Source organism: Puma concolor, chromosome A2, assembly GCF_028749965.1.
Source record: "Puma concolor isolate L17-30 chromosome A2, mPumCon1.1.hap2, whole genome shotgun sequence".
NCBI lineage: Eukaryota > Metazoa > Chordata > Mammalia > Carnivora > Felidae > Puma > Puma concolor.
Window position 1 is genome coordinate 30,933,252 of NC_141668.1, and position 24,062 is coordinate 30,957,313.

Sequence of the window (24,062 nt, forward strand, 5' to 3'; positions counted from 1 at the left end):
AGTCCTTTAATGGATTTAAATATGCTGGGCTCTGGGCTAGTCAGAAGAAGGAATAGCTGTGCAGGGGCAGGGGGACAGCTGGACAGTGAGGCTTCAGGAAGAGGATCCAAAGCAGAGTGAGGTTTGCCTATTGGATGGAGGTGGGGGCACCAGAGAAGAGGAGTGTGCTTCAGGGGGGCAGCAGAATTGAGTGAAATTTCCAGCCGCTGCTTTTTTGGATCATATTCTTCCCTCCCTCCCAACCATGTCCAAAGCAACGATGGTGCTTGGCAGAAAGTCTAATTCAGATCCAATGCTGAGAAGAGGGACCCTGCACTAACTACTCTAACTCTGAGATTCCTCATCAGCCTGGTTAGGATTTTCTTAGACTGACCTGTAGTCTGAGACTCTTCCTACCTCATCCATCCTTCCACTCCCTTCATATCAGACACATTACAGCCAACCACAGTGCCCAATGCATAGTAGACACTCAAAAAAATATTTGGTGCAAGATTGAGGGATATGCACTGGGTGCTATCCCCTGAAAGTCTTCCTGCCTACTTGGCACCCTTCCCTTTATCCTTTCCAGACATTCTTCTTAATAAATCCCCTTATTTTGCTAATCTTGTCTGCTGTCTGTTTCTTAGAAAACCCAAACTGACAGAGGGAGGAGATTGCTCTTGCCTTTTCTAAAGGACAAAAATGCTGTTCATTTTCCCGGTGAAAAAGTGAATCACTTGCATTTGTTGATCAGGCTGCAAAGTAACAGAAGCAGTACACATAGGTCTAATTTTCTGTCTTCTCCACTGTGCTAGCATACCTAATCTTTATGTGACATCATTTCCCCCAAAATAAAAGTAGTGAACAGAAAAAATTCCCACTGAAGGAATCTAGGGCAAGGAAACACATGTGAATTTCGTCTGTGCCATCATGTGAACCGTGATGTTCAATATTGTTTGCAGGCTTCTTCTTGTCCAGTTACAAGTATTTTCTCAACTTTAATATGTCTGATTATGAAAGGTATATGGAACTTTACAGTAAGCAGTTTCTTAAGAGAGTTTTCTAGAGAAAGGTTGGTTCTCTGGGAAATAGATTCTGAGATGGGCATTTGCATAACAGTAGAGTGCTTTGGGGGATCAAACACTTATAAGGAAGTGATGTAGCTCCAACAGGGGCTTTTTGTGCATCCCCCTGGGAGTTTTAGAGCTGGCACGGTCCCTCCGGGATGGCCCAATTGGGGAAAGGGGACTGAATCTTGGCACTCCTGCACTGCCAAGTTGGGGCTCTGCAGAGAAAGGCAGTACTGTCAGCAGTCAGGTGTGAGTCCTTACTGGGTCACACTCCCAGTGGCCCAGTTGAATGAATATTTCAGCCTTGAAGGGGCGATCTGGGAGCAGCTAAATCATATGAAGTATCACTCACTCCTTGCATGGGATATTTTTTTGAAAATCTACCATCTGCTGAGAATTGGGTTTTGCATTTGGGGTACCAGAGTGAGCAATGCAGCCCTCCCTCCCCAGTCCTTGCTCTCACAGTGGTTAGTCTAGCAGGGGAGACAGACAACCAAGGATTGTATCTGTTGAGCGACATGAATAAAGTCACAAGACATTATTATAGGAGCTCATAGCAGGAGTAGCCAATTGAGTCTAGTGCATCAGTTAAGTCTGCCCCATGGTAAACTAACACTGGAAGGGTGACTGGAAGTTGTTCAGGTGAGGAGTTGGTGAGAGGTGGGCTCCATGAGGAAGGAACAGTGATTTCAAACACCTGGAAGTGTCTGAGAGCATGATGTGCTTGAGAAACTGAAAGTTGCCCAGTAGGACTGAGCTCAGTAGTGGTGCGTGTGTGTGTGTGTGTGTGTGTGTGTGTGTTTGTGCACGTTTGTGTATATGTAGGGATGAGTCCACAGAGGAAGGCAGAGGCAAGCTCGTGAATGGCCATGGAAGCCTATGATTGAGTTCACCCTTATTTTCTGCCTCCACTTGATATTATCCCTTTCTCTTTCATTCTATTCTTTCCTTTCCATTTCTCCCCTCCTTTTGCCTTCATTCAGTTTGAAAAGACTGATGAGGACCATCAAAGCCCTGGTGGGAAGCATAGTATTTAACACAGGATCTGGCACAAAGCAAGTGCTGTAGAAAAGTTTGCTATCTGCTCAGATGAACTGATTCAGAGTTAGGAACCTACATATAAATAGGGGCCCTAAGTACTCCAGTTTTGGCAAGGAGGAAAGTGGGGCTCAGAGAAGAATTCTCAAGAATCAACTGTAACCTTGACTATAGCCTTCAAATAACATTAAAGGAGATTTAACTCAAAACCCACAGCAAAAATTATCAAAGGAGCCCTCGTCTAATCCCTCACAGTCTCCAACCCTTCAGCTACCCAACATGCAAACTACCTGCACTCATTTTAAGTGACCCTAACTTCCCCACACTAACTCCAAGAAGCTGAATTTGGAGGCTTGACTTGGGCCACTTTCTACCAGTTCTGTTTTTGCATCACAGATCTAGCATCTCGGCAGGCGAGGTGGCAAGAAGGGAGAGGGGGTTGTGTAATCTGCACCGGGGAGAGCTAGGAGAGCTCAACATTATTATACAAAAATAAATCTCACTCAGTTTACACAGTACACGGACAGCTTCCTGTCTCCCCAATTCCCAGTGCTCCCCTGAGCTCCCTGAAGCAACTGCACACAAACCTGCCTGCCGGTGAACTCTCCTCACTTGAACAAGAGCAGCTGGTTCTCTTGCCTACAGATGTTGCCTTTTCTTTTCTTAGACTTCTATTCAGTGTTGAGACTAATTTACTCTTTTCGAGAAGAACTGGTCAGAGGCTTCTAACTCCTCCCACTTATGAATATCCAAGGAAAGGAAAAACTAATGATACTACTTCAAAGACTTTTTTTTTGAAAAGCAATCAGTCAGAAATCATCTTCAAAAAAGCCACTCTTCCCCAAAGTACTCATTGATACTGACAATTTCATTTGTGGTTCCAGCATGAGTCTTTAAAGGTGTATGAAACATTAGTGGGGTAAGGGGATACTTAAAGCCTAATCTCTCTCATCTACCCCCCAGTTCTTTGTTTTTTTCATAGCTCGGCATCCCTTTTCTTCTCTTATGAGCTCAAAGCATCCACAATGTATTCATGTGATATGGTCTCCTTATTTCCCGGAGTAATTATAACTGGTTTGAAATCATAATCCTTAACTATATTATCCTCCTTTGATTTTTTTTTTTTTAAACATTTATTAATTTTGGAACAGAGAGAGACAGAGCATGAAAGGGGGAGGGGCAGAGAGAGAGGGAGACACAGAATCGGAAACAGGCTCCAGGCTCTGAGCCATCAGCCCAGAGCCCGACGCGGGGCTCGAACTCACGGACCACGAGATCGTGACCTGGCTGAAGTCGGACGCTTAACCGACTGCGCCACCCAGGCGCCCCAATCCTCCTTTGATTTTTATGAAGGCTGCTGAGTATTGCGTACTGTCTTGTGGGTTCTTTTTCAGACACCAGCAAAGATTCTTATAGGAACCACAAAGTTCACATAGCCTGGAGGGAATGGGCCTACCTGTGTCAAGAAATGCAGTCCATCCACTGGGAGATGAAATCCAATTCCCAAAGTTTTGATGATCACAAGGATATTGAGTAAATTTTCCCTGTGAATCAGAATTCTGAGGTCATAAACTTTGATTACATTTCTAGATGTTTGTGCTTACATAAACAAATACACTGGAATTCTTCTAGAATGTGATAATTAGCTTATAAGACTAAATTCTCATTTTATAAATATGATACATTTTAGGGTGTTTTTTTTTTTGTGTGTGGGTAGAGTTTTATGTGCCATTGGGCATGTTTTTACCCATAGTAAATTCAAATTTGGATAATGAAGAGCCATCCAGTGATTGGATACGAAAGTATTTTGAAACATTTTAAACTAGACTTCAAGTATGTTATTCTAAATTACAAACTGCTCTTTAGATAAAATCTTGATGAAATTTAGTCACATTAAGGGTGACTTTTCTTTTTAACTTAGGATACTAATGACAGTTATTACTTCAGAAACCTACCTCTTCAAAACCTTGTGAATAATTTGTAGGTGATGGGAATTAAGCCACTGAACACCACCAACGACCAATACGGTCTGGCCTGTATTCTCCAGGGGACGTGATCTGAAATCCAGGAAGGAAAACAACACATGTTGCCTTGAAACAGATGGCAAACATTTTAACAGCAGTGCCTCACATTTCACTGAACCATATCTAGCATCCTGATCACAGGACCCCCTTGTCGTTTCCAACTCATTTTCAGCCATATTACTTGGCATTTAAGCTTTTCAGCACATTTGATATACAGTGAGCCATTATGACTGCTAGTAAAACATCAGCACATTATGGCATTGTGCCATACATAAGAGTTCCATTGTACCTTTGCAAGAGATGTTCAAGTGCTTTTTCAAATGTTGGTCTCAATGAAGGGCTTATCCAGAACTGGGGATAGTAGGAATAACTGACCAAAGTCTTCCCACCATTGACATTGTGGTAGAATTTTGTGCCGTGGACCTTCTGCCATTCTTGCAAGGTTTCATTTAGTCTTTCGATCAGATAGTACATTATTCCTCTATTGGTTGAATCTCCAATGAAAAGAATCTGTAAATTAAAGAAAAATATTTGCTTTCAAACCTGATGTTTACAGGATGAGAGATAATATAAAATAAGTGATTTCTTGAGGACTCATAAAACCACAAGTCTAATTCTTTGAAGGAGAGCCCTTTCAACTGTTAGAAATGACATCCATCATATTCTCCCCCAAGCCTGTTCATTTTCCTCTCTTCCACACTCCTAGCAATGATATCAGTCACTGACCTGCTAACTCATGTTTAAAACTTTTTGCTTTACACTACCTTCAGGTTCTCCTCCTCCTTTATGCTGTTTGCCTTCCCATTTAATTAGCTTCACAAATTTTATTGATTCAAATAGGTATGAACTATTTTAGTGCTGTAAGAACACTTAGAGATTTTTCTAACCTCTTTGTTTTATAGATGAGAAAACTGGGGATCTGCAGAGGTTAAAAATCTCAGTAAAAGTCATGCCACTACTTGAGTAAAGAGCCACAGAACCCGGAGCATGAGTTTCTGAACAGTCGTCTATGTCCCCAGGAGCAGATCCCAGCACCATTGGCCCTCAAACACTCATACTCATCACCTCTTCCACATCCCCTCCCAGTGTGGCTCTGCTTCAGGCTCCCATTAACTCAAATCTGTGCTAGTGGCCACCCTTGAATCCATTCTACACACACAGTACTACAGGGATAAATTTCCAAATGCCTACTTCTGGTCATGTTACTTTCATGCTCAAAAACCTTATCAGCTCTCCATTTTCTATAAAATTAAGCCTAGTTACTTAGGTTCAGCCAACATTTGCTAAATTTTTGTTGCATATCAGACTTTGCTGGGTGGAGATTTCACACAGAGTACTCACTTCTAATCTTCATAATTGTGAGGTCTGAGTCATTATTCCTATTCCACAGATGAGGAATTTGAGGCTCAAGGAGATTGAGGTCATAAATCTAGTAAATGGGGAACACAGGACTCAAGCCTAGGCCCTTTAACTCCAAGTGCAAGATCACTGGCCCCATCCTCTCAATGCTTTCCGTCATGTAAGATTCCTACTTTTTCACTGAACATGATTTGCACTCCACAACATCTGTTTCTCCTTGTACTAATCTGTCTAGAAAGCTCCTCCCTCTGCCACCCCACCTGTGTAAACGCTACACAACCTCCAGACCCGAAACAAACATGTCTCATAGTAGGTCTTGCCCAATGCCCCAGCTTGTCCAATGACCTTGTCTGTCCTCTGTGATTTCATTACATTTTTAATTTCCATGACAGATGTTATCAAAGACTACATGAAACTATGGCTATTTGTGTCTGTGTCTTTTTTTCTCATATCATATCAAGAAGTATTTGAGGTCAGAGCCAGGGTTAATTTCTAAATTCTAATTTCCCCCATACTACCATGCATGCACTTTAAAAATATTTATTGAATTGAAAGTCAAAACGACTTTTGTTAGAGACAATCCTTTTTAAGGTCTTTGAACAGGTTTATTTCATTCTTCACTTTTCTCTCTCTGTATTGAGATTTCTCTTTCCGTCAGCCATGCACATATTTTCCTCTGATTTCAACAGCAGTCATTGCTATCACTTCTCAGGCACGACTGCATTTGTCCATGCACAACAAATTAGGTGAGAATCTGCAAAAGTTTGTCCTTTCCATGGTAAATGTACTCAATTAGCTGTGTGAAGAAATGCCAGAACATCTCTGATTTGCCCTCAGATCAAACACCATAAGTATCATCAAGTTGAACTGAATAACATAAGATGCCAAGGCCCCAGTCACCGATCCTCTTGGTCAAGTTCTATTTGGGGCAATAAAATTCCAGTATGATTAAATAACTTGTGAAATCATTTGAAATTCTTACTTTGACCTGTAACTATTCATATTTCTGGTCCAGATTTCTGATTTTTAAAAGGGGAATTGTGAATAATCAGGAAGGCTCTTAATTTCAGACACAGTACTAGTAATTTTCCAACTCCATCTGTATTAGTTTGCTGGAGCCCCCATAACAGAGTACCACAGGCTCGGTGGTTTATGCAACAGAAATCCATTTTCTCATGATTCTGCAGTCAAATGCTCTTCCACTGAGCTATACCCCCCATTTTCTCATGATTCTGGAGGCTAGAAGTCCAAGATCAAGGTATTTGTATGGTTGATTTCTTCCGAGGGCCTTTCTCCTTGCCTTGTAGATGGCCATCTACTCTCTGTGTCTTCACATGGTCTTTCCTCTCTGTGTCTGTGTCCTAATCTTCTCTCTCTTTTTTTTTTTTTTAACGTTTATTTATTTTTGAGACAGAGAGAGACAGAGTATGAATGGGGGAGGGTCAGAGAGAGAGGGAGACACAGAATCCGAAACAGGCTCCAGGCTCTGAGCAGTCAGCACAGAGCCCGACACGGGGCTCGAACTCATGGACTGCGAGATCATGACCTGAGCTGAAGTTGGATGCTTAACCGACTGAGCCACCCAGGCGCCCCTAATCTCCTCTTCTTGTGAGGACACCACTCACATTCGATGAAGGCCCACCCATAAGACCTTATTTTACCTTCATTGCCTCTTTAAAGGCCCTACTTTCAAACACAGTCATATTCTGAGGTATTGGGAATTAGGACTTCAACATATGAATTTGGTTGGGTGGGAGCACATTTCAGCTCTTAATACCAGTAAAAGGCCTTTAATATCAGCTTTTTAAAAAAAGTTTTAAAATTTATTTTGAGAGAGAGAGAGGAAGAAAGAGTGCCTGAGTGAGCAGGGGAGGGGCAGAGAGAATGAAAGAGAGAATCCCCAGCAGCCTCCTCTCTGCCAGTGCAGAGCCCAACCTGGGACTTAATCCTATGAACCAGATCATGACCTGAACTGAAATCAAGAGTCGGGTATTTAAACAACTGAGTCACCCCAGCACCCCAAGATCAGCTTTTAAACTAAATTGCCACTACAAGTTTTCCCAAAAGGTTCTTTTCATTATAATATGAAGTTGCAATCCCTCCTATGGATCTCCAGGCAGCCAGTAAGGTCACTGGGTGTCTGTATTGTGGGTTACAGAGAGAGATATAGAGGTTTAGGAAAATCAAAGTAGCTGCACCCTATTCAGAGAAGCACATCTCTAGATAGTTGGTCTTTTCTGTGGGATTATACAAAGATAGAGCCCACCAAAAATGTTAGAGGCAAAAAGAGTTAAGGGTCAAAATTCTTAGGTATGGTTATTTTTATTTATTTATTTTTTTTAACGTTTTTTATTTATTTTTGGGACAGAGAGAGACAGAGCATGAACGGGGGAGGGGCAGAGAGAGAGGGAGACACAGAATCGGAAACAGGCTCCAGGCTCTGAGCCATCAGCCCAGAGCCCGACGCGGGGCTCGAACTCACGGACCGCGAGATCGTGACCTGGCTGAAGTCGGACGCTTAACCGACTGCGCCACCCAGGCGCCCCGGTATGGTTATCTTTTAACTAGGCAATTTTAGACAAATTATATGATCCCTCCAAAGGTTCATTCTTTTATGAGTAAAATGGGGAAAATAATAGCACCACTTTTGAGGACCTCAATGAGATTTTAATACCTGTCTTGTTCCTGGCACACAGAAAGCATACAAAGTGAGCTAGCATTAAGGCATAGGAAGGGCACGGAGCACTTTTGAATGTATTTAGTGTGACTTGCAGTGCACTGCTAGCCCCTGTAAATTCATTAACTTGTTTAGAGAAAATGTCAGAGAAGATGGGGAATGTCTAAATCACAGCAGTCTCTCTCTTGCCCTACTAACCTTGCTATAGGTCCCCCAGCAGGACACAGAGGGTTGCTGGTGAAACTCGAGTCCCTCACATCTCCATCCCTTCGTAGTGACCAACAAAAGGTGCATGGATGGGGGGGCGAGGAAGCCTCACCACCGTCCTCTGCAAAACAAGTTCTAAGTTGCAAATATCTAGGGGCACTTGGGTGGCTCAGTCGGTTAAACGTTTGATTCATGGTTTCAGCTCAGGTCATGATCTCACAGTTCCTGAGTTTGAGCTCCATGTTGGGCTCTGAGCTGACAGCGTGGAGCCTGCTTGGGATTCTGTCTCCCTCTCTCTCTGCCCTTCCCCGGCTTTCTCTCTCTCTCTGTCTCTCTCAAAAATAAATAAATGAACATTACCAAAAAATGAACTGCAAATATCTAGACAGCATTTTTCAAGTCTAATGGACACTACTCTGGGAAGAATATTTTCTAGAGAATTATTTTCTCCCATTGCCTTTCTATTCATGACAAATTCAAATGATTAAATTGTAATGAAAATGAAAATACAGTTGTGATTTTAAGATTGCCTGTGCTGTAGGGGAAGCAGTTTTTGTAAAACGTTGATTGGTATTCCTACCTAAAAGATTTCTAACTTCAAAAGGTCAGCTCTTTTAAGTATACATACACAATTTAAAAATAACATCAGGAAATGGAGTGGTTTTTCTTCAGTTACATGGCTAATATTCAATCTTTATATGTTTTATTTTATTTTTTTAAATGTTTTATTTTATAAATATATTTTATTTAAGTGTTAGATATTTTATTGTTTAAATATTTATTTTTGAGAGAGAGAAAGCACAAGTGTACGTATGCTGGCAGGGGAAGGGGCAGGGAGAGAAGAGAGAGAGAATTACAAGCAGGCTCCAGCACGTGAGCCCAATGTGGGTCTTGATCTCACAAACTATGAGATCATGACCTAAGCTGAAATCAAGAGTCAGATGCTTAACCGACTGAGCCACCCAGGTGCCCCCAATCTTTATATCTGTTATGTCATCCAATTCAAGAATTTTTAAAAATAAAATTTGTAGGGGCGCCTGGGTGGTGCAGTCGGTTAAGCGTCTGACTTCAGCCAGGTCACGATCTCGCGGTCCGTGAGTTCGAGCCCCGCGTCAGGCTCTGGGCTGATGGCTCAGAGCCTGGAGCCTGTTTCCCATTCTGTGTCTCCCTCTCTCTCTGCCCCTCCCCCGTTCATGCTCTGTCTCTCTCTGTCCCAAAAATAAATAAACGTTGAAAAAAAAAATAAAATAAAATTTGTAGATTATTTGTTTTAAAGGTCAACTTTAAAAGGGCTAAATCATCAAAACAGATATTCATAACAGGTCGTACAATTTTCAAATAACTCTTCTGTCCCATGAATATTATTGCCTCACACTAGCATGCACAGGTATTGATTGGCATAGGCAATCGAAGAAAATAAATGTGATCATTAAGTACAAATAACCAGTAAGCAATTATAAAAATAATCCATGTCGGCAATAAAACATCAAAATAGCTAATTTTTCCCCTACCAATTTAGCAAAGATTTTAAAAGCACCAACAATCTTATGACCTCAGGGAAATGAACCCTCTCCTTCAGACTATGTAAGGATCACGAGGGAGAGTTTTTATCTTCTTTCCTTTCAACTGTTGAATCCCAAGCTTCAGAAGAGTGCCTGGCATAAAAGTCGGTTCTCATGTGTTAAATGGATGAATGGAAACCGCTGTTGTGTGTATAAGTTGGCAATTTTTAAGGAATTCCACTTCTAGGAAATATTTAAGGATGTCTACTAAAATATATTTTAAAAGAAAAATAAACTGGAAGCAGTATAAATGTCTGCCAGATTGCTTATATTAAAGTATAATCATACACTTAAATTTTTTTCCTCTTTTAACAATGATATCGTAATACGGATACATTGTAATGGGGAAGATTTCAGTTAACTTTTATAAAAAGCTAACTACAATCACAATATAAATAATGATTGCAATTTTTTTGGTAAAAAGCATGTGGATGTGTAGCAAAGGTCCTGGAAAGTTAACAGTGGTTAGTTTGCAAAGGGAGATATGACAGTGTATTCTGTTATCTAAAATGAACATATATTGACTTTTTATGACAATAATGAAACAACACAAAGGCAGCAACAGTGGCAGCAATAACAGTAAGTGCATTTTCATCTTAAAAACATTTTGAAAATTCCCATAAAAACAACCAGCTTAAACTTTTGTGGAACAATGGCTTAAGCATTGGTTCAATAAACCCAACACAGGAATCACGTGAATCATATTTCGGATTCCAGTAGCAATCTTATTCCAAGATTGAATGGCATTTTCCCATGCAGCATCTCTTTTTGGGTTCTGCAGTGCAAGAGGAGAGCCTGCCTCCATCAAGGTGGGCTCTGGAGAGGAGCAGAAGCATCTGTGCCTGGATGTGTGCTGAGAGGCTGGACCTCAGTGCATCAGTGGGCGACAAAGACGTGTTCAGAGGACTTTTGTAACTTTTTTATTCCCAAGACTCAGCAGGAAGTGTGTCACTGAAAAGTTTACAGGGGCTGGCATCTTCCCACTCTTTTTCATACCACCATGGACCAGGGGACCTAGAAGCACATCATGTTCCTAGGCTCTGTTAAAGCCTGGGACTTTTTTTTTTTTTTTTTAAGTCATCTTCATTTCTTTATTATCTAGTCCTTATATTAGGTGGGACGGGCTATGTGCTATAACAAATAGAGCCCTGAGAGGTATAATTGCCTGAACACAAATGAAGTTTATTTCTCCCTCAGGAAAACAGTTCAGGTGGTTTGAGGCAGGTGTATGTGTGGGGTGGGGCAGGGTCCCAGGATGTTTAGACTGTGCCTGCTTCAATTATGGCTTCAAAGACCTTTGTGGGCATCCATATCCAGCTGAAAGGTGGAGTAAAGAGCTGCCAGGTTGTCTATGGGCCCCCCGTGGCAGCTGGGCACATCACTGCTGCTCACACATTCCATTGGTTAGAACTCAGTCCTATGGCAGCACCTAATTTCAAGGGAGACTGAGAAATGTAGTCAAGCTACATTTGCCAGGAAGAGGAGGGAATGAGTTTTATCAACACGTAGCTACCACTTTCTCCTACATACTGTCTTCCTGGGGAAAAAACCTAAAACCTAAATTCAAATTTTTCAACATGTGAATTAGCAAAAGTATGAAACATATGAAAAGCTAAATTTATAATCCACATGATGCATAGAAAGACTTCTAAGAAAATCGGTTCCCTGAGACAAATAATAGCAAGAAGTATCATTAGTATCAGAATCAGTATCAATATCAGTATCAGTATTAGTATTACTGAAAATGCAACTAGAACTTGGGAATTTTTGACTGAAACATAAAATAAAATGGTTTTCATTCCACTCATCGTGAATGAAGGGAACTAACAATGGTGACACTTAAGCATACAGATATTATACATTCCATTGCTTCCTTTCTGCAGAGTCATCAAAAGTAGCAAGGGCATAGTTAGCAAGCCAAGTTATAAAGAAATGGAAAGAAGAGTATCTGGCTATCTGGGCTGAGTCAATATAAAGGCAGTAGAATGTCTGGAACTTGTTAGCTTTTCAGAGTCTCCTGATCTGTTGAGGCCAAAAAGAATTTGGATATATGTAGAATCAATAGACAAGGAAAAAAACTCTTGATTTAAATAATTTCCCTCCTTTCCTCTTTCCTCCTGCATAGACTTTATCTTCAATATTCACAGAAATAGGGATATTTCTTCAGAACCAACAGAATGCATGTAGATGCCGAGACAGGACTCAACCCAGCTAACAGGACCTAACTGAAACCTTCCAGGAGGGGAAGTTATATAGGAATGCAATAGAAGCTACTTGCCCATTAATCTAGGCAATGCCTGCTTACTGGAGTGCTCTCTCATTGGTAATTAAGGAAATGACAATGAGGTGAAGGGGCATTTTACTCATTACATATAGTCCAGGGCCAACCATAGCCCATCTATTTAGAAAGCTCCACAGCAATTCTGATGAGACGTGTGATTGAGCACCACTGCTCCCAGAAGGTATTCATTTCTAAACAAAACAAGGGGTCATCCAGTCCTAATATGAAGCTAAGACTGATCAGATGGCTAATGATATTTAGGGCATGATGAAAATCTAGCTCAGCAAAGCATCTCTCTGTGAAATATAATATGGTTACAAATGTTTTCCAATGATGCATTTTGATTAAATTGGCTGTAGATAACCAACCAAATTGTTCTTTGGGGTCAAGAACAAATGCAAATTGCCATTTAGGCAAATCACCCTCAAATACATGAAATTTGGCCAAAAAAAAGGGGGGGGGGATAAACAGCTAAGCAATATCACCTACATGTAGGTGTAGCTGCTCAGAACAAAATTATTTATCTACATTGCTGTTCAATCCGGATTATGGGCATTACGGATAAGCCATCCTTTCCTGGTGAGAGTGAGGTGATTTCCTTCCCTTTATCCTTCCTTTATATTGAAACTGACAAGCAACAAGAATTGTGTAACTATAATGGAACTCACATATTAGTCAGAACATATTATTATAGCCACACTTCAAAAATTTAAATACCTTTAAGTCCAAGACACTACTTAACTTGCAAATATTACTTAAAGATGTAAGTTACGTTTCCTGTTTTAACAGCTGAATTTAAGTACTTTCAGTAAATACCACCTTTTTGTATTTCCCTTTTTTAATTGCACTCTTCTCTCAGATACTTTATTACTGTTTTAAATTCTGAGCTACGTTTTCAACTGACAAACAAAATAAAGGCATGTTTAATTCAGTTTGGTCCGGCTCCTAAGTTTTTTCAATTGTAAGTTGATTATCATATTTCCAAGCTATTTCCTATAAATTTCACACTGTGATTACAGAGTTATGCTCTGATAAATTTGTATATGAATGTTCCATTCAGAGCTTATTAAGTAAGAGGTGGGTATCTATTTAGGTAAATGTGTGAGAGTATAACTGAACACATAGCTGATATTTTTCAATTGATTTTGCTTTGACCCAACACAGTTATACAACACAAAACCTATACATAACACATATGCAAAAACCTATACATGAAATAACTTATATTTGGATAAGTTTAGGGTCTAAAAGGAGTCCCACATTTACTTGCCCTCCATACACAAGCAAGTATGACCTAGAAATGGGGTACAAATGCTTCGAGGAGAAACCTTTTTCCATCTTTTCTCCAGACATCAGCCTCCTGTTTACAACACTGTAGTGAAGGCAAATGATGGACTATAGCAAGTACAGTCCTGCTCACGTGCCACTAAGCACAGTGGGGTTCCTGGTCAAAGTTACTGGAAACTTGAACTCCTTTTTAAGTCTCAACTGATTTGTGTCTTGTCCCTTCCCCACAGGTGGGCATGTATTTCCTAGTACAGCCTTGCATTCATCAGTGTAAAATAGTAGTAAAAAGATGTAAAAGGTCGTAATAACAACATAAGGAAATTCAGTTGAGGGAAATGACCACTTAGAGATTCTAAAGAAAGCAGAATGCTAGGAGGCCGAATTTGCCAATACTTCTCACAAGCTCAGTCAAATTCTATGGCATTTAAATCTGATTCTTGGAGAAAGATTTTTCCATTTAATGCATCTCCAAAAGCTGAAGTCTGCCTCAATTTGGATTTGAAGTTCTGTTTTATTGTAGCACAACATTTGCACTACCTGCTCATGGCAACAGTGAAACTCAGCTGCTCACTGTAAAAAGTCTGAGTTACAAATTAATTGAGTCTTCATGTTAGTAAGGCTACTCTACTGTTAGAATTTGCATGTTTAGATATGTCCCCACTTTTACATAATCCAAGAAGCATAAATTGCAATGCACTAAAAAATGAGAAACTTGGACTCCTCTCTTGCACTCCTGATTGGTTCCTGCCCCTCCTCTGTTTCTCTCCAATCTGAGAGAATCAAAGGACCTAGGCTCGAGTGATAGGACTCTCCTGGCAGATTCCTTTTTTTTTTTTCTTTAATGTTTTGAAGTTTGTTTATTTATTTTGAGACAGAGACAGCCTGAGTGGGGGAGGGGCAGAGAGAGATAGAGATAGAGAGAGAATCCCAAGCAGGCTCCACGCTTTAGCACAGAGCCCTATGTGGGGCTCAAACTCACGAAACTGTGAGATCATAACCTGAGCTGAAACAGAGAGTCGGATGCTTAACTGACTGAACCACCCAGGCGCCCCTCCCTGCAGATTCTTTCAGGGGAAAGAAAGGAAGATCCTTTTTTTTTTTTTTTTTTTTTTTTCCAGTTCATTTAAACCATTTCAAAGTAACGTGTTTGGTAGATTGCCTGTAACTACCACCACCGCCCTCCGTAGGCACTTTCTCTTTTACCAACTTTTCCAGGACCTCAAGTACAGGTCAGGTGCCAGCCTCTGAGCTTCTTTCTACCTGTACAGTTATCACACTATGAGGAAACAATTGCTTCTCTCATGTGTCTCCTTGTACTGGAAATTTAGCTCCCTGGAGGATCATGTTTGTATGCCCCTAGAACAGATTGTTAACAAAAGCTAGGCTAGTGAATGAACAGTGGAGCATCACAAAAGTTATAAAAAGTATTGTGAGCTTCACTTTAAGCAATCAGGTGGCTAACTTCTACTCTGGTACCATGTTAGGGATAACAGATACTACAAGGTTTCTGATGTGGGGCAGCAGAGTTGATCTGATGGTGTTGATGAATAAAAAATCACTTTGTCTGATGGGATCAGAACTGTAGTTAGTGCAGGCTTCCTGATTGTAGGTCTGAAGTTCCTACCACTCCCTGACCCTGCTATCCTTATGAAGTGAATTTCTGTACAATGTCGCTCAAATAATATGTGTCTGTTGAATGACTGACATAGTAGAAAGTGAGCTCCCCCAAATGTCAGTTTATAAGGTGTTTAAAAAACAAAACATTTATGTGACTTGTTTTTCTGTTTTTGTAAATGGTATGCCAAGACATTTATTTGTCTTTGGAATAGAATAATGATTATGAAAAATTCTGGGAAGGATGAGAATTGTCTTAGTTTAGTAATGAAAGAGTTTCAGGATACTTTGTGTATTTATATTTCTCTCATGGAGAATGAGAAATCAATGTACTGGGAAAGCTTTTTGCTAATGCACTTCTATGCATAAATAGAGTCTTCTTAAACTAAGTGCTATTTGATAGTCATAGTTGTGAGTGTTCATGCAATTTTCTCTGTGCTGTGTGGTGTATGTGAGCATGCACCTGTCTATATTACCAGGTCCATGATTGTTATATATAAGATTTCTTCCTCAGGGTCTCTTTCCTTTGCATTTCCACTGCCTCTGCCTTAGTTCTTATTTAAATTTTAAAACACAGATTTTTAGATTTAAAAATATGCACCCATTGTAAAAAAAATGAAAATCACACAGATATTTTAAAAGATCTCTTCATCCTTCGCCAAACATGTTCTGCTACCTGAGGTGGCATCATGGGCATGTGACCTTGGGCGTTGCACAGAGTCCGTGTAGCAGGAGGGCCCAGTGCTCACGCTATTGCTTTGTGGTTGCCTTCTTGGGAATCTTAATAATTTTGAACACAGGCTACTGCATTTTCATTTTGCCCTGGGCCTCGCAAAATATGTCGCTGGTCCCATCACCACCCTACCCTTCTCCCACTCCCTTTCACTTATGTGATCATTTGTTTTGTTGTTGTTGTTGTTGTCGTTTTTGAGAGAGACAGAGCTGGGGAGAGGGACAGAGATCCAGATGTTCTGTGCTCAATGCTGAGCCTTTCACAGGGCTCAATCTCACAAAAGAACCATGACCTGAACCAAAATCAAGAATTGGATGCTCAACCAAATGAGCCACTCAGGTGCCCTCCTATGTAATCATTCTTAACTGTGTTACTTCCAAAATTTTTCTGTATGTGTAGGCATGCTTGTATGTATGTATTAAGTTTTTATATTAGTGGCATTATTGTATACATATACTATTGAATATATACTAACTTTGAATCTGTACTTCTTTAGAAATCTATACTTAGAATCTATACTTTCTTTGACTCTTCAATGTTGCATGATGGAATTTTTCCACGAAACAGCCTCTGCTTCCCTAGCACCCACTTCCTCCCCGCCGTAGGCAGTCTCCATACTGCTGCAGAAAGATTTTTCTAATTCTGGCTGTGTCATTCCTCTGCTAAAAATGTACAATGCTTCCCTGTTGTGTATAGAAAACTTTAGCATCCTGGTAAACAAATCAGACTCTGTAGAATCACTGCCAGCATGCTAACAAATTGGAGTTCTGAGCACGAAGGTCCGAATAGCACCTCTGGACTAAGAGAATCTTTAAGAGAAGCCCCCCCCCACCCCAAGCAGCCAGCTAGCTGGTCTCTGCCAGGAGCACCTTATCTGCATATCGGGGTTATTTTTAGAGTTTGCAACATTCTGTCTCCCTACCTAACAGACAGAAAGAGGGATCTTCCTTTTTTCTTATCATTACTTTGTAGAGTTGCTAATAATCTACCTTGAAATTAGCAAAGACCATATCATTTGTGTCCCTTCCCCGTGTCCCCCCACCCTGGGTTTATTTATGTGTTGAAACCCTACCCCCTCGAGTGATAGTACTAGAAGGTGGAACATTTGGAAGGTAATTAGGTTTAGATGAGGTCATGAGGGTGGGGCCTCCATGATGGGATTAGTGTCCTTAGAAGGAGAGGAGACCAGAGCTCTCTGCCCTGTGAGAACAACAGAAAGGCAGCCAATGGAAGCTGGGAAGGAACTCTCACCAGAATCCAACCCTGCTGGTCTCCAGATCTCAGAGATCTCAGCCTACAGAACTATGGGGAATGACCCCAGTCTATGATATTTTAACACAGAGAAGGAAAAGGGCTTTTAGCTTCCTACAAAGCTGATTAATCTACAGCATAGGATTAGATCATATAGGCTTCTTTTATTTTACAGAGGAATAAAATGAGCCCAGGAAATAATATGTGTCATGTCAAAAGCCATGGAATTTAGTTATGAACTTAAATGAACATCTACTGCCTTTCAGGTTAATAGACTGTGACATCTTGGAATTTTCCCGAATGCTCTAAATTCTGAGGTCGGAACAGTATCCTGGAAGAGTTTAGAGAAGTCTGACTGTTATAGCAACAACTATTTTCATTGCTTCCAGTCCTGCATTTCTAAGATGTCGATGTTGGGTTATCCAAGTTGGTGGTTAAAAATGTCAGAGTAGTAGCCACACATACATGTGTGATCATGGGAGAATTACTCAATCTCTCTGAGCTTTAAATTTCTTAAGTAGAAAACAGATACAATATCTACCTCACAGATTTGTGATGAGAAATAAGTAAGATTTTAATTTATTTGTTTACTCTACAAATATCTGTTAAGTGACTATTACGTATCAAAAAGTTGTGCTAAGCAGTGATTCAAACATGTTCCCTGTCCTCATGAAGCTTACAGTTTGGTCAGACATAAGGTATGAAGTTAGCAGCACACCTAGTTCCTTGCACACAATCAATTCTCTGTTAATAAGAATATTAAGTGACAGTTAATAAAAGTCTAAATGTTTGGTTTCTTCTCTTTTTTATCTTTTAAAAAACTTTTTAAATGTTTATTTATTTTTGAGAGAGAGAGACACAGCATGAGCAGGAGAGGGGCAGAGAGAGAGGGAAACAGAATCTGAAGCAGGCTTCAGGTTCCGAGCTGTCAGCACAGAGCCCGACATGGGTCTCGAACTCACAAACCTTGAGATCATGACCGGAGCTGAAATCAGTGGCTTAATCGACTGAGCCACCCAGGTGCACCTCTTTCATTTTAAATTTTTTTTAACGTTTATTTATTTTTGAGAGACAGAGAGAGATGAACTGCAAGCAGGGGATGGGCAGAGAGAGAGGGAGACACAATCCGAAGCAGGCTCCAGGCTCTGAGCCGTCAGCAGAGAGCCTGACGCAGGTCTTGAACCCATTAACTGTGAGATCATGACTCGAGCCAAAGTTGGATGCTTAATCAACTGAGCCACCCAGGTGCCCCTCCCCCTTGCTTTCCTTTTTAAAAGTAAGTAATACTGATGCTTTTATATTTAGAGATACTCTCAGTCATGAAAATTGGTGCAGTTGTATTGGAATCACCATGAAGAAATGTCCATCCTCCTGCCCTGCCCCTCACCCCCTGTCATTCTTTTTAAATTATTTGCTAGTAGAAAATCTAACCATAGGCCTAATCTGAAAAGCTGGCATACATTCATTCCAGTGCTCATTTCCTTTTGCATTAATAGAACTTAAAAAAAAATCAGTTTTGGAACTCCGTGTGGCCCATCTGTGAGAGCTTACAAACAGTTTGTAAGGAAAGAACTTTGAAAATCTGGGTAAGAATTACTTACTTCATGTTAACCAAGCATCTCAGTCTATGTGCCCGGTTCGCACGTCCAAGGGCTCTGCCGGAATCTACCTACTCAGAGTGCGCCTAGTAAGAAGACACTGCGTGTCCAACAAATCAGCTTAGAAGCCTCACTAAAGCAAAGGCAGCCTAGTGAGGTCCGTTTGAGACCTGCCCGGGAATGTGAAAGAAGATCAGGAAGGTTAGTGTCTCATGCACCCAGGAAGCTCTAGCAGAAGTGAGTCTTACATGCAAGAACATTTCATGGCTTGTGCAAGCGAGCTGCAGACGTCGGCTGTCACCGCAGTGCCTCGCTAGAGCTGCAGTTAGACCAGGCCAGCTGCTCTGAACCGCCATCTGTCAGTTGACGTGGCAAGCGCTCACTTTGTGCTGAGAAAAACCAGCATGGAATTGGGTCAGCACAGGACATGACTTTAATATCCTCCATCTGTCAAGTAGACGTATTTGGAAATAATTGAGCAAGAATTGTTAAGGCTCTTCTATTCTAACATTTGCCCATGATTCAAAAAGCCAGACTGCATTGCATTAGTTATCCTCTGCAGAGTAAGAGAGCAGGAACTGGTCTACTAAATACAACAGCGTGGCTTTTGGTGATGCAGGTGGCAGAAATTAAAGGCTTCCCCTGCCGGATCCGGAACTTACCTTCCTTCCCCCCAGGCACCGCTGGAGTTGAGGCTTAGTTAGAACGCTGTACTGGCAGTTCTGAGGCTGCCACGTTATCTCTCTCCAGTCACAGGTCCTGTTGTCTGAACAGCTAAGGCAAGGCACGATCCATTGGCCTGGAATAGACAGCAGGACCTTTGTTCACATTCTACTAGTGAAATTACAGCTTGCAAGTTACTTTAGAATTCAGTTATGGCACAGTATTATAAATATTACAGTGAGAAGACCACTCTTGTGTACATCTGTGGAACGACGCATGCCCCCCTGACAACCAAACAGAATTGCAACAGGTAAAAATATTCTGAAAGAACACAGTCCATGCTGAAGTCAAGTACGGGTCCTGCTCTGTGAAACTGCCTCCTTACAAAAAACTAAGTGCTTGGGTACTACTCAATTATTACTTGTTTTTAAAGAGTACACTAGGCACTTAATAGAACCAAAGTAGATGGGAAGCCACTGATATCAAGGTAATTGACCACTAATCTTTATTAGCGTGAGACATGCTTAGCTTAACAATCCAATAATAGATCTATCCCCTGCCTTCAAGAGAGTCAAGACATAAGAGAATTACTTCAATATACTGCTAATTTGTTATTTCGAAGACTAGTTATTGCTCTTAATTTGATCGGTGACCTTTTTGGTGTGAATCTCTTCAGCTCTTTCTAGCTCTGTGGCCTTCATTTCTCCAGCCCTTAGATGAGGTATGTACTGTTCTCCCACGGTTGATGGGAGGACTGAATGGGATAATGTGCTTAACATATCTAGCACAATTACAATATCGTATTTATCTTTGTTACTAGCTGACTTCAGGCCCAGAGTAGGTCATAAGCTTTAGTAAATGTTTATAAGATAAATGAATATTCTCAACATTTGCGATCTTTTCTATTTTAGTGATAAAGTAATATGTATCCAAAACGCATCAGCTTTTAGTGTGAGTAGAGATGTTCATAATCAGAAAAAAAATCAAGAAGGGATTTTTTATTTTTGTTTTTTCCTTCTTCATCTTTTCAGAAATGGAGTTTGAACTAGAACGTTGAATACAGAGTGGTTATTTATATCCTTTGTGGAGAACGCCCTGACGTCTCCAACAATCACATGCTCTACCCTAAAGGTCTTGCTTATGTTACCACTAGATGTTTCTCTTCAAAACATTGAGGAGCCAAATATTCCCAGCTACTTTTTGAGTTAGAAAGAAAAAAAATTAACAACTTTGTCCATTCTGGCTTTGATTTGTGGTTCTGCTAACAAAAGTATCTGGTGTGGCATTAGAGGGAAGAATCTCTACTTTTGAGCAATGAATATGGTGTGCTTCCATTGCATGACTTCAAGGATGTCACAATCATGTGAGTGTTTTTGGAAATAGTTAGAAATGATAAAATACGAGAGGAGGTTTAGCTTATGGCCTCCTAGTTGATCACAGAAAAGAAAAAAAGAAGTGTGGGTATATTAAGAGAGAACTGGGGGAGATGAAAGAAAATAGTACTCTCTAGGAGGATTTTAACCTAAAAGGTTATTGAAGTATTTACCCTACAAGATGTTAGGTGCTACTGATGTTAAAATATAATAATTTTAAAAAATAGTTAACATTTCATAGCACCTGCCAGAGGTTAGGGATATTCTGAGCACTTTCATATATTAACATATTTAAGCCTCTTAACTACAATGTTAAGCCTCAAAAAATTTACAGTCAGGTTAGAGGGTTACAATTTATACATGTAAAATAGTTACAGCATAATAAAAAAGGCATAATTGAGTAAAAATAGCTGCGTGGTATGAAAAGAGTCCGGGCTCTAGAGACACACACACCTGAGCTCTGCCTCTAGCTAGTTCTGTGGACCTCAGCACTGCATGTTAGAGTCACCTAAAAAGCTTTTTAAAAATCCCCATGCTCAGATCGTATGCTGGACCAATTTAATCAGAACCACCCGGTATGGAACTCAGGCGTCGGTGTTTTTTAAATGCTTTTCAGGTGATTCCAATATACAGCCACAGTTGCGAACCACTGTTTGGCTTGAAAAAATTACTTAATATTCTCTCTATGAGGAAAATACATATGGCACCTGCCATAGTGCCTGATACCCAGCAGTCGGTGAATATATTTTACTCCGCCGCCCCCACCTCAAGTAAGCCGTGGTAGTTCAGAATAAAGAAAGCATCACAGAAGTCAGAATTGTCATGGAGCCCTTGAAATGTGTTCACGTCTTCTGGATAGACAAGATTTGGAAAGATGGAATGGGTGGCACTTTGGGTGACGAAGCCACCCTGACAGCAGGGACTGAAGAAATAAGTGGCTTCTACAAAAGATTACATATAGGAGAGAAAAAGGTCTGCTCGGTAAAAGGCATTTCCAAAGTTTCCAAATGTAGAGAAGAGCAGTGCTACTAAAAGATGGAGAGGTGCTGGTTTTTGAATGGCAATGTGAAGATTATCCTCCAAAATGCTTGTTTCTCCATCCATTTCTGTTTTGTGATTTTTCTGTGGTTTTCATTTAGAATATAACTTGCTTCTAATTCTGACTTTGTCCTGGAATATAGGGTTTGTAATCAGTAACCGATTTCTTCACATCTTCACATCTTCATGATGATTTGTGTTCAGTGGGCATCCTCTTGAATGGAGTGGAATGGGCTTTGGGTCTTGTGTCCACCCTCCTCTTTGCCAGATGAGGTAAACTGAGGCCACAAGAATTAAATGGTAGAAATGGGGTCATGCTGAACCAGTCATTAACCAGTCATTAACTGAAGTCTTGGAGTCTCCAATTTTCTGATCCTTTTGTCGTATTAGGCGAGGTTAGCACAAAATCATCAGTTGAAAATGAAATATGGCCCAATGGTCTCTTTGGTAGCACTTGTTTATAGGAAAGCCCACATCAGGTTGTTTTAATGAATGTCTTTATTTTAAAAATCTGGATTTATTTAGTGGGTTCACCTGTTGATGGAGACTATGTTTAAAAAAAGATGGGTAATTTTCTTTCTAATAGGATGGTGGGTATGTCGGGGACATAAATGTGTTTCTGCTAATGAGATTATATCTAATAATATTTTGAAGGTCTCTGTTTTCATCAGATCCTTGAGTATTTAAGGGCACATGCATCCTCTCCCCCAGACATTTTGTCCTGCTCTAACCTTGCTGACAGCTAATTTTGTACAAGCTGAGGTCTTCTTTGGCCATTTGCTTCTAAAGCTGAAGAAATAAGTGGCCAATTGCATTCACAAAAATCCAAATATGGGCACAATTAGTTTGTGGGCATAAAATCTCATGCACATCAAAAGGACTCCTGATTGGGTCTCTGAAATCTTGGCCCCAATGCTTCATACTACTATATATTTATACAGTCATAACTCTTTGCATTTTTGTATTGGTTTAAAATGCCCCCCCTTTTTTATTGTGATTTAGTAATGCTGCTTGAAATAGACATCTGTATAACATCTGCAAGACTGGAGTTTCTTGACATTTTAAATGATACCAGCTCTTAACTAAAATTGTCAAAAAGAGGGACATGAATTCTATGTTATATATTTAAACATTGAATGAATCAAAGCTGTGATTTCTGAAATAGAGTATGACATATGTTTTAGGGAATGACATTCTGAGGAATAAATAGGGCTTTTGGGAGAAGTTATTTGGTTTATAATTATAGCTTTATATTTAATGCAAGTTAGATTCCAGCCATTTAAGTGAATCAGATTGGCTGACATAATGGAGGGAAGAAACTCAACTTTGTGACCTAGGGCCATGCTGAGATGTAAAATCATATAGATGGCACTAAATCCTGACTCTACACTGTTACAAAATAAAGCAGTTTTCCCTTAAGAAGAAAAAAACACATCATATTTTCAACACTAGGAGTATTAAAGTATAAGTTGTCATATTCCCTTGCTACAAATAAAACATGATAAAATATTTTTGTTTATATGTCGTAAAATGCCTTTGGAGTTATTTTCCTTTAAGGTAATTATCATTCAAAATCATTGTATAAATTTCTTCTTTCTTTAGATTAGAATTATTTTTTCTTTCTTAAGCAAGAACTTTTATTCTTAGGCTGTGTTTTATAGTTAGATTCTCCTCTAAAGGCTTAAAATCAACTTAAAAATATGAACAAAAGTCACGCAAAATGATACTAGCTAGCGTTATCGAAAAGACACGTAAACCATCATTTCGTTGGCAAGGTGAAAAAAACGGACCCAGTTCTGCTAAATAGCTGTAATGTGCTGTGAAAATAAGATTTCAGAACTAATCTATGGTCATGCAAGTTAAGGCTGGACTTCCTAAATAAACTTCCTCCCAATGTTGTCCCACCGTGACAGCTTCTTTCAGCAGGAGGGAGTCCCACCATCAAGGAAGGAAATCGTCTCTGGCAACAAAAACTCCATTCGCACAAACTGCTGTTGCCGATCTCACTTATTTGTTTGGAATCTTTAGATCTTTAGGGCCATAAGAGTGAAGCAGTTTTCCCTGGTCGATTGTGCCCTGACTGCTCGCAATCTTCTGTGGAAAGGAGGAGGGCTTGGATCTTGGTTTTAGTTCAGCAATCATTTTTGAATCATCTTAGACACTGAAAGATGCATGAGGGACAAATCTCTGCTCTGGAGAAAGACAATCTAGGGCAGTCATCATTAAAAACGAACTGCTAATGCACCCTTACTATATTAATACACACACACTGTAATGTAGGTACCTATACTTCCATATCGATGCATTA

The 24,062-nt window shown here is 40.2% G+C and overlaps 1 protein-coding gene across 6 annotated transcripts in view; it reads right to left on the reverse strand.

Annotated features, from left to right (window-relative positions):
• Positions 1 to 24,062, reverse strand: part of CPED1 (cadherin like and PC-esterase domain containing 1) — a 278,325-nt gene that overhangs the window by 19,618 nt on the left and 234,645 nt on the right. For 5 of the 6 annotated variants that reach the window (XM_086691526.1, XM_086691507.1, XM_086691516.1 and 2 more), the window contains 4 exons: positions 19,343 to 19,479; positions 4,401 to 4,621; positions 4,043 to 4,144; positions 3,544 to 3,631 (listed from right to left, as the gene is read on the reverse strand). In XM_086691526.1, the coding sequence (XP_086547652.1) occupies positions 3,544 to 3,631; positions 4,043 to 4,144; positions 4,401 to 4,621; positions 19,343 to 19,479 (548 nt within the window). Of the gene's footprint in view, positions 1 to 3,543; positions 3,632 to 4,042; positions 4,145 to 4,400; positions 4,622 to 16,692; positions 18,851 to 19,342; positions 19,480 to 24,062 lie in introns of those variants that run through there. The other variant, XM_086691542.1, reaches the window with a different exon arrangement.